Raw genomic sequence first — 11,447 nt, forward strand, 5'->3', positions numbered from 1 at the left:
GTTTCCAGGCACCTGTCAAGATAACCATAAAAATGGCCAGTTGAAACACAGCCTGGTGGTATATCCCCATGTCTGATGGCCTATGTACAGGGGGATAAACAGAACTAGGAGGTGGAAGCAGAGATCCAGGTGTTTTGAAAGGTATTGCTCAGAGAAAAGTCATTACCATCAGTGTAATAAGGAAAGTGATTTAAAGTTTGTGTAGAGCTCTGTGACTGGAAGTGATCTGTATCGACTGGCGGTCAGTGCACAGTTCCTGATAAGCATTCTTGAGACTCAGCCACTGCAGGAACCAGGAAAACATTTCCAAAAGGCTGCTGTCTCTGTGTGCACTATGGGTAAATATGGCAAACTGGAACAGAGGGGAAGTCCAGAGATCATTCTTTGGTTGAATTTCCCTTTCTAGAAATGCATAGTATGTTTTTCCATCTTTAAAAATCCCTAATATTTAATGCATAATGACTATCACATTCCACCATAATGACAGCAACTTAATAACGATGGGCATGTGAATTCCCTGTGCACCCTGTGAATGTACATTGGGACACTTCTTGATGAACACTGCTATGCAGAGTTATTGAGCTGCCACCAGTATGAGAAAAATGCAACTGAAAACTTTTCTTTGTTATTGGATGTGAATGAAATTGTCATAAACGTATGAGTGTTTTTATCAATTCTGATAGACCTGGGGTTTGTTTTGGCAGGGATGTAGTCTTGAAGTTCAGTGAATTATTACAGAGGCAATGCTCTCAACTGGGGAAAGTGCTGCTTATTTATTTATTTATTTATTTATTTATTGTCAGACATCTGTCAATGAGAATATTTTCCTGTCTTTCCTATATGAGATGTTGTAATTGATTGCTTAGAACAGGGTGCAGACCCTAAGCCTGCTTTAATATTTTCTCTAATAAATTTTTCATATAAGGGTGATAGTTTTGTCAAAAAATATTAGTAAAAAAAGGACATGGAGGCACTACATTTTCTTCATAGGATAAAGAATAACCCATGGGAAGGTTTTATAAATTCACTGGTAGTGCCAGGTTTTGAGTGTGGAAGTTATATTAACTTTTTTTTTTTTTTGTTGTAGTTTTTCCTTCTTTAAAACACTTTAAAACACACTAAAGCACATGTATACCCATATGAATACAGCTGGAAACTCTTCCAACCTGCTCTCAACCAGCCAGATAGGAGCTAGCCTGGAAACCTCTGTAATTGTACTAACACAGTGCCATACTTGAACTTGCATGCTTTGACTGGCCTAACAGATTTTGGAGATATAGTCAGAAATCTTTATGAAACAACCATACATGATTTGCACTTCTGTGCACTTCAGATCATGCTTCATCTTTGTGCACAGTTTGCAGCTCCTGATCAGCTGAGGTTCCTCCTTACAGCTTGCCCTTCTTTAGCTCCATAAGAGCAGCAGTGCAGAACCAGCTCACAGAGAGAAACCCTCCAAGAAATACTGCAGCAGCCAGGGCAATGATGGCCTCTTCCCCTCCCTCAGCCCACATGCTAAATGCAGATCAGCCTGATCTGGGATCCCAAACAGGCCCCAGGGGAAGAAATAGTCTTCAGCTGCAACTCCACCATTAGAGGTGGATCTTGTCCTTGTCCTTTAACACAGTCCACCTGTGTGTCCTGCAGGGAATAAGACAGGAAGGGTTTAGCAGCTCTAACTCCTATTCTGTACTGAGGCATCTCATTAAACAAGAGGCTTATGAGTCATCCTTTTTTTTTGCCGCGACATTGCTGTGTTCTGCCTCTTGGAGCAAGCTTATGTCAGGCCAGCCTGGAGCATCAGCAGAGCAATGACAAACCTGTGCTCAAATCTGTCTGCGTCCTTGTCTGCTTTCAGCAGCCTATGCAGCTGAAGGAGCAGTGTGAGAGGAAACACAGAGAGAGGGATTTTAAACTCAGTCACATAAGCTAGTTTCCAAAACCCAGGTACTCATGCAAAGTACTTGTACATATGTAGTTATTTTCTGATTAAATACAACATAAGTGTCATATGAGGATTTATATCTTTGTCCAGTAAGATGAATAATAAATATTGATGTCTGCCAGTTATCAGAACTGCAAAACTTCAGAGTGTTATATTAGTCTGTGGCCTGGTGATGGGTTTTCTTGATGGTTAAACCATAGATTTTCATATAGCCTCATTTTTCTTCCTCTCTCTTTAAAAGGTCAAGGCAGCTATTAAACGTATGTGTGGGAGAGGAAAAGACTTTCTGAGTCAACAATAGAAGTAAATAATCTTAGTGCTGGATTATCATAACAATGAGTTTATCTTCAAAAAGGAAGTAAGACAATACACATACAGGGCAAATGTAATAATTTAAAATTCATTTCTTTTACCTATTCCTCTCAGAACATCCAGATAAGCAGGAAATTCGAGGCCTGGAGATTGCAGAATAGATTAGTAAACTAGAATTAGATTAGTAAATTAAAATTTCACACTCTTCATAAGGAATGATTGCAAGGTTAGGTCAGATAAAATGCCAGAACTGGAGCAGGCTATGCAAAACAATGCTAAGACACACTTTCATTATGAATCAATTCAAAATAAGGAACAGAAAACTGCCAGCTACAAAATGTTTTATTTCCTTAACTCAGAGGCAGTAAGAAAAAGTCACCATCCTCAATGAGAAAGGAGAACTACCAATAAATGTAGCAGCAAGCACTCAGCTTTTTGATATTGTTAGGTTTCTGAAACAGAAACCGTTTTGAGTATTAGAGGCCACGGTGGTAGACACTCATTCTTCAGTGTTGCAGTATTTGGGTTTGGGTGACCGTGGTGCTTGCCTATAACACTGATTTGGCTTACCCAGATTACCTTGCGGTACAAATTCTTTGCTATGATGAGGTCAACTGTCCCCAACATGCCACAAAGACCCTGAATTTGAATTCTAATGTGTTACAGCCCAATGACTGTTTTCTGAGTACCTGTCTTACTATTTTTAGCTGCAGTTTTTCATGGCCTAAGGGTCTTTGCTTCATTTGTGGAGGCAAGTTGCTCTGCTCAAACTTCTTCTACTACTTTGTTTGAACAGCCAATCTTTGATTGCCAAATCTCTATTTCTGGGACTTGCTGATCTTACAGTTGTGGGAACGGCATGCACATTGCTTCAGAAAGTTCTACAAGAGGAGCAGGCAGCTTGAAAGCAGCTCAAGGAGTCCTGCTGTTGAGTAGTAGCAACAGAGGTAACAGCATGAAGCAGTCAAGTGGACTGGAAAGTGAAAATGAGAGTTACACTTGACAGCAGATGGTATATTTCCTAGCAAGAATCATTGGAGAACAGGGAACCAGCATGATTTTGTGCTTTTCCATCTTTAGTCAGCTTTGGCTACACCCAGCGAGTACTGACATTAACTCTTACTCACAGTTTGGAACAGGATATGTACTTGTCAGAAAGGCAAACATCTGCATTACTATCGGTAGATAAATGTCTTTTTCTTTGGACTGTGTCAGAAGCTCTTTCCAGGCCTAGATCAAGTGCTGCATTTAGTATATACTCCTTTAGAGAAGATGGGACAAGCATTGTTACTCAGTTATCGTGAAACTAGCTGAATGACTTTAAGTAGTGTCATTCACTAACCTCTGTCATTTGGTTGGGCTGTTACATTACTGTATTGCATGGTTTTGTTGATTTGTGTTGTCTATTTGAACCATCCAGCTGTTATGTTATTTATATCTGAATACTGTAAATATTATGTTATCCTTGTCATCTTCTTTTTAAACAGAAGATGCAGGCTCCCAAATCTTTCTGCCACATCAAGTAGACATGGCTGCTCAGGTGGCTTCCGGGATGGCTTACCTTGAATCTCAGAACTATATTCATCGGGATCTGGCAGCCAGGAATGTTCTTGTTGGTGAACACAGTGTTTACAAAGTGGCAGACTTTGGACTTGCAAGAGTTTTTAAGGTGGGTTGTGAGAGGGTCAATTGCATTTACTTTAACTCTGGGGAACAAGGTGGAAGAGGTCAACTAAAGGATGAACTGTAGCCTCTGGATTGCTGGGTTATGGCAAAAGGCATGCCCAGGGAGAAAAGGACCCCTAACTTGTTCACTTGTAACCCCTACCTGCGTTATCCCATGCAAAGTTAGAAGCTGGCCTGTGTGTTGGTGTCAGTCTGAAGATGGCATCCTGGTGTCTGCTTCCCACTCAGCCACCAAGGAAGGAGCCTGGCAAGCAATATCCTTTGCTGCACAACCTTTATCCACAGCACTAGTGTCTGCCACATGGAGTGAGATCACAGGAATGATGGCAAAATTATATTCCTGAGCCTGTAAGGGAAGGCATATAAAAATGTATTGACAGCTATTCTCTCCTTGTTCACTTCCCCATTGCCTCCATGATGTTTGGGAGTGCAGGTAGCAATCTTAAAAGGTCCTTATGTCTCTCCATGACTAACAGTGGAGTTCATAAAGTGAGCTCTCAGAGCTTTAAATCGGATGCAGTTGCAAGTTTTTTGCCATTGCACTGGTTTTTTTTCTCTAGCCCTTGAGGACATGGAATGCCAAGAGATGCTGACCAAGATCGCCCAAGTAAAGAGCTGTGGTTTAGAAATGAGATTTTCTACCTCAGAAAATGATTTGATCAGGGTTGGAAGGATTTGATTTGCCATATTTTATGGATTTCAATATGTAATCCATAATTTCTGAGGTCTTATTATTGTTTTTATTGATTTATGTTCTTGCACTGAGAGGGAAAAACAGACTAAAAAGCCCTCTGCTTCTTGTTTGTTTTTTTTTCCATTCAAGCAGCAGAAATTGAAGTTCATAAGAGAGTTGGATTTATTACATACTGAGGTATAGAATAATGGCTTGACAATGGCATCAAGGGACTTTGAAAGTGCTTTTTGCTTAATTTCGATTCTTCTAGTTATGCATAAGTTCAGATTGCATATTTTTTAACATGAAAAATATATATTTTTAAATGAACAATGCTTACAATGGATATTTCTCCTCTGTCCTCACTAGAGAGGGCAATAATTTACAGCTGTTGACATTTCTTGTTAAAACTGAACTTTACTAAAACACTCTGTCATAGAGCCATCTTGGCAGACATTCTTAGGAATATTCTGTCTCCTAAGCCAAAGCACTAACATGGTCACATGCAAAGATCCCAAAGAAGTAGGTGTGAGAAATGAAATCCGCATTTCTGTGTGCGTTAATTAGCATAATGAAATAATTTCTTGTTTTCAGAGATGAACATGGTCAAGATGCCAACTTGTATCAGTATGTAGATACAAACTAAGAACTAGTCTTTTCAAAACTATAGGGGATTACAGCTGGGAAAAGTACATTCTGTATTAAAAACAATCAAACAAACAAAATCTTGTACAGCTTTGCCTGGATTTGCATGTGAAAAACCTGACCAAGGCTTGGATGTGAATGATGTACACTAAATTACATTTAGGAATTAAAGAGAGAATAAATGTTCACAAAATTTAGATGTCTGTGCTATAAAACTTCAAGGATGTGATTCTACAAATTTGCAAGTAAATAATTTTTCTTCACGTCTTTCAGTCTTTCATCTTCACTTTACTTGAATTAATTGGACCCACTGTAAGCTAGTATGTTAATTGGAATCACTTAGAGTTTGTTCTTTGGTCCCCGAAAGCTGCTTAAGTGATTGTTATAAAAGTCAATGGCCCTTCAACACCGCAATAAATCACAGAAGAAAGGTTCTGAAATTCATTAGCTCTTGCTCTTGCCTTCTCTGTTTACTGAAGACCAAACGTGGAGCCATTTGGTCTCTAGTGTCAGCAGGATGCTTACACTGCCACTCCTGACAGACTTTTGAAATCTTTCATGCCAGGTCCAGAATTCACAGTAGCAGGTCATAATTAATCACAAGCCACTCCAACGCTGTGTGCTCTCTTGAAATGATAAATGCTTTAGAAAAGCCTCTGATGAATTGTAGCATTTCTCAACTGTGAAGCCCAATTCAACAATAAACTTCAGAAAGTGCGTGCTTTAATACCATGAAAGGCAACTGCTTGGCTAAAAGAGGATAAGATTAAGCACATGCTTAGCTTAGTCAGGTGCTTAAGTGCTTTGCTGAAGCAGATCTGAAATCAGGCTTGCTTCATTTTACCCATGACAGGTAGAAAATGAAAATGTATATGAAGCTAGGCATGAAACAAAACTCCCGGTGAAATGGACAGCCCCGGAGGCAATCCGCTACAACAAATTCAGCGTCAAGTCAGATGTCTGGTCATTTGGAATACTTCTGTTTGAAATAATCACCTATGGAAAGATGCCTTATGCTGGTAAGTGCTTTTACCTAAAGAATGATGTCTAATGTTTTCTTGCTTTAAGAATGGCACACAAAAATGTTAAATGCCTGTACTACAGGCATGTTAAAGGGTTAAAACTGTAAATACAGAAAGAAGGCTGTTCAGTTGAGGTCCATTTAATGGGTCAGACCTTCTGGCTGCCCCAGGCTCCATGGAAGCTTTCCAAAGGCTGTGATTAGCAGCCATTCAAGCTTCCCTTCAATGGAGTCAACATGCATTGCACAGACACCTAAGCCAACTGGCTATTTCCCTCCAGCATCAGATCAAAGATGCCAAGTTTTGGAATGTGTAAAAAGGGAAGGTTTTTCTGTCCCCCGTTCTGCCCTTGTTTGTTTTTTTTTTTTTTAAATTTATCTTTTTGAGGATATCTCATGGAAGAACAGATTATTATGTGTCAAGTGCTGTACAGGCACTTCAGGAAGAAGGTGTTTGAAAAACGAATCAGGGTGTTTTTACCCCCTTCCTTCATATTTGACTATTGCAGTGGAGTCTTCATAAAGAGAAAGATCACAAGAATTAGGAATGTCACCAACCTCAAAAGCAGATTTAATGGTATGAGAGGAGCTATTATTCCTAGCTCTGTGAGAAATGCTCAAGGAACTGTGGCTCCAATAACACGAGGTATCAGTGAGATGATTGACTGTGACTCATTTTGTGCTGGTGAGGAGAACACAAGGGAAGGACTAAAGCAAAAAAAAGTTATGCTGCATCTGTACAGGCCTGAGGGGTGTTGCATTCACCATAAACTACATTTCACAGGGTCCCAAACTGGTATTTCCTGTAAAAGGAAAAATTGATCTTGCTTTTTGATTGCCACCCTTACCTCCTGTGAAACTGTTCTGAAAAAAATAAAAAAAACCAAAGCAAAAAATCATCAGCTCTTTCTTATATAAGCTATAGGTGTGTGCATAAGCACATACACGTGCATAAATAAGCTATTCAAGTATAAATGGTATGTAACACTATGATTCTTGATATTGTCTGAAAGTATGTTCAGCATTATTCCTTTGCAAAGGCATAGCTTATCTGTAACTTTACAGTTGAAAATATCCTTTTGCCATGGGTATTTGCTTATTTGGTATTACTTTCAGGAGTTTGTCCTTGGTAATCACTTAGGAGAAGAGGTTACGGTGGCAGTGGGTAATGTGCAGAGGAAACACCATTCAGAGATTTGGGAAAAGAAGTAAAGATGACACAATTCAAGATTTAATTTAAAGAGTAGAAAATTGAAAGAGAACAGAACAATAGTCTTAATATATAAAGGTATAGCAAAGGTAGGGAAATGGATTCTTCTACACGACTTTTGGTGACAGAGCAGGCAGAATGCCATTACATAGCTGCACCAGAGGAAACTTAGGGCTGAGATTAGGGAAAACTTTCTAAATGTGAGGAAAATTCAGCAGCAGGACAGATTTTCTTGGGAGATTTTGGAGTCGCTGAAACTAGAGAGATTTAGGAACAATTTAAGGGAAATAGATGTCAGAAAAATTCTGGCAAACCCAGATGGTGGAGGAAAAGCCTCACACCCAGATGAACCCATTTGCTATGCTGCTCATGTGGTGCAGTCGAGGTGAGGGGCCTGGGAAATGCTGCATGTGGTTTGTAACTGCTGGTTTGGGGTCCTCTGGTGACTCCCGTGGGCTGTTGCCATCGAAGGGGGCCTGCTGAGGCCAGCTCTGCCCTCAGCCTGTACTTGCACCTCGCAGGGGAGCATCCCATTACATCCTCTTGGTAAGAGATAGGGACACACAGTGTCACTTAGTAGACCCCGAGTATCCTGATGAACTCCTTTCGGCTTGCAGGTATGCCAGGACACCAGGTGATCCAGATGCTGGACAAGGGGTACAGACTTCCTCAGCCAGAGACCTGCCCGGCACCACTCTACCAACTGATGCTGCAGTGCTGGAGCGCGGAGGCGGGCGGGCGGCCCACCTTTGAGGCCCTCTGCGGACAGCTGGAGTGCTACTTCGAGACCGACTCCTCCTCCTATGCTCACGCTCAGGCCGTGGTGAAATGAACCCCCAGGCTGTGTCTGGGGGCAGATGCTAGCCAACATGGCTGAAGGGTGGGGGCCTGTGAAATCAGCCTAACCTCAGGTGTGGAGGTTATTAGGGGGTGCTGAGAAATTCTGCTACATTTTCATCCCCACGCAGATACTCAAAGACACTAAAAATTTTTGCTGCTGGCAAGTCTTCCACAAGACTAAGCATCAGGAAGCTGGAAGGCTGCATGCTTCTGAAAAATAAAAAGTCTTCTATTTATTTTTTAAAGAACAGATCACAAGAATGAACAAATTAAATGAGTGTTGTTCAATAACCATTGTAGCATTTTGTAATTTCTTTATTGGAATAATTATCTGCTCTTCCTTAGATTTTTGATTTCTACCAGGTTGATGCCATGAAGGAATGTGATGGCTCTGCACAGCAGGATCTGTGCTTCCAGACTCCTCTTACTGTAAAAAAAAATAACTGTGACTATGATGATGGCAGAATCGAGATTAATTGCCTTGCTTAGACTTGAAGTACATGTGCTTTTGCTATATCGGAAAATAAAACAGATGTTCATGGGAGAAAAGGAATTATTTTATTTGGTGGATGTAAAGAGTGATCTTTTTTTAGTTTGTCTACTCTTCCTTTTCTACAAGAATAAACAAATTACTAGTTTTTTGAGGCTGTTTGTTCTTAATGTTGTTAAATACTGCCACAGAACTGATGAGTTATTGTCCGTTGAAGTGTAAGGTTTTGTTTTATAGTTCTTAATCTTAGGGATATTGGAGAAAAAGGTATTTTAACATGAACTCAATAATCACAGAATCACAGAATCGTCTAGGTTGGAAAAGACCTTGAAGATCATCCAGTCCAACTATCAACCTAGCAGTGACAGTTCCCAACTACACCACATCCCTCAGTGCTATGTCAACCCGACTCTTAAACACCCCCAGCGATGGGGACTCCACCACCTCCCTGGGCAGCCCATTCCAATGCCTAACAACCCATTCTGTAAAGAAATGCTGCCTAATATCTAGTCTAAACCTTTCCTGGTGCAACTTGAGGCCATTACCTCTTGTCCTATCACTCATTACTTGGTTAAAGAGACTCATCCCCAGCTCTCTGCAACCTCCTTTCAGGTAGCTGTAGAGGGCGATGAGGTCTCCCCTCAGCCTCCTCTTCTCCAGACTAAACAACCCCAGTTCCCTCAGACGCTCCTCATAAGACCTGTGCTCCAGACCCTTCACCAGCTTCGTTGCCCTTCTTTGGACACGCTCGAGTAATTCAATGTCCTTTTTGTAGTGAGGGGCCCAAAACTGAACACAGTAATTGAGGTGTGGCCTCACCAGTGCCGAGTACAGGGGTAAGGTCACTTCCCTGTCCCTGCTGGCCACACTATTTCTGATGCAAGCCAGGATGCCATTGGCCTTCTTGGCCACCTGGGCACACTGCTGGCTCATGTTCAGCTGGCTGTCAATCAACACCCCCAGGTCCCTCTCTGACTGGCAGCTCTCCAGCCACTCCTCCCCAAGCCTGTAGCGCTGCTGGGGGTTGTTGTGGCCAAAGTGCAGCACCCGGCATTTGGCCTTATTGAAACTCATCCAGTTGGCCTTAGCCCATCGCTCCAGCCTGTCCAGATCTCTCTGCAGAGCCTCCCTACCCTCGAGCAGATCAACACTCCCACCCAACTTGGTGTCATCTGCAAACTTACGGAGGGTGCACTCGATCCCCTCGTCTAGATCATCAATAAAGATGTTAAACAGGAGTGGCCCCAAAACCGAGCCCTGGGGGACACCACTCATGACTGGCTGCCAACCGGATTTAACTCCGTTCACCACAACTCTTTGGGCCCGGCTATCCAGCCAGTTTTTTACCCTGCAAAGCGTGTGCCCATCCAAGCCTTGAGCAGCCAGTTTGTCCAGGAGAATGCTGTGGGAAACGGTGTCAAAGGCCTTACTGAAGTCAAGGTAGACAACATCCACAGCCTTTCCCTCATCCGATAAGTGGGTCGCCCTGTCGTAGAAGGAGATCAGGTTTGTCAGGCAGGACCTGCCTTTCATAAACGCATGCTGACTAGACCTGATCCCCTGGTTGTCCATTATATGACTCTTCATGGCACTCAAGATGACCTGCTCCATGACCTTCCCTGGCACTGAGGTCAGACTGACAGGTCTTAGTCTAATGTCTTTGTCTTTTAGAGTGACACCCTTTCCTATCCTGCTGCCCAGATCACAGATCCACTCGAAAAGGACAAGGCCCAGGGCAGGTCTAGGTATTTTTCAGAGGAGGTAACAATCCATGTTTCCACCTTCTCCAGATGTAACTTTAATATGGGAGATTTAAATAATAGATGATCCATTTTATGTTCTATGGGGAAATGGAACCCAGGTGCTTCTGCTAGCAGTCTTTACAGCTACAGATTTTACAATTTTTTTTGCAGTTTTTCTAATTAACTACAATAGTAGTTCTGCTAAAATCTGATATCACTGTGACAGTTTTATGTTCTTAATTGTGAGGCTTAGAGAACCTAGTTTTAATTATTTACTTATGATTCATCAGTTAATTATTTAGCAACATAATCCATGAATTAAGAGCTGTACTGTGTTAACATAGTGTGAGCTCAGTGTAAGTGTGCTACCATTTTCCTCTAATATCAAAAGGGTATAAATAAATGAAAAGATTCATTACTTTAAAGGCTGGGTGGCTTTTATTACATCTTTTTCATTTTCTTTTCTTCTCTTTATACTTTAAATCCATTCATTTCAGTGCCTTGCTTCTAATTTTTAATTTCCTTTTCCCCTCCTCTACTTTTGGAAGGCAGCACACCTTTTTCTTTCATACACATCTCTTATGTACTTGCTATTCAAAACTCCTTTCTTTATATATTCTTCTCTTTCTATCTTACTACACTTAGAGTCTTTCTAACATTCTGTCTCTGTTCACCTTCATTTTCTGTGCAGTGTTTCTCCTTACTAACCCTCTTTATACTAATTACATTTCTAAAGCACAACACAGCAATAATTAATTAGCTGTCATAGCATCCATGCAATTTTGGAAAGTAGTCATCCACTCTAAAAGAAGAAGATGTTAGATGGGTTTGCCAAACACATCATGATAAGAATTGGCATGGAAGGAACTGGGAGACTCCCAGG

At 41.3% G+C, this 11,447-nt stretch overlaps 1 protein-coding gene across 1 annotated transcript in view; it reads left to right on the top strand.

The window, feature by feature from the left end:
- The window catches only part of FRK (fyn related Src family tyrosine kinase), a 55,225-nt gene extending 46,255 nt beyond the window's left edge, over positions 1 to 8,970 (top strand). The window contains exons 6-8 of the mRNA XM_074819290.1: positions 3,745 to 3,926; positions 6,115 to 6,280; positions 8,110 to 8,970. Of these exons, the coding sequence (XP_074675391.1) occupies positions 3,745 to 3,926; positions 6,115 to 6,280; positions 8,110 to 8,324 (563 nt within the window). The 3' untranslated portion in view covers positions 8,325 to 8,970. The remainder of the gene's footprint in view (positions 1 to 3,744; positions 3,927 to 6,114; positions 6,281 to 8,109) is intronic.
- The last annotated feature ends 2,477 nt before the right edge of the window (positions 8,971 to 11,447 follow it).

This window comes from Strix aluco, chromosome 3 (assembly GCF_031877795.1).
Source record: "Strix aluco isolate bStrAlu1 chromosome 3, bStrAlu1.hap1, whole genome shotgun sequence".
In the NCBI taxonomy this organism is placed as follows: domain Eukaryota; kingdom Metazoa; phylum Chordata; class Aves; order Strigiformes; family Strigidae; genus Strix; species Strix aluco.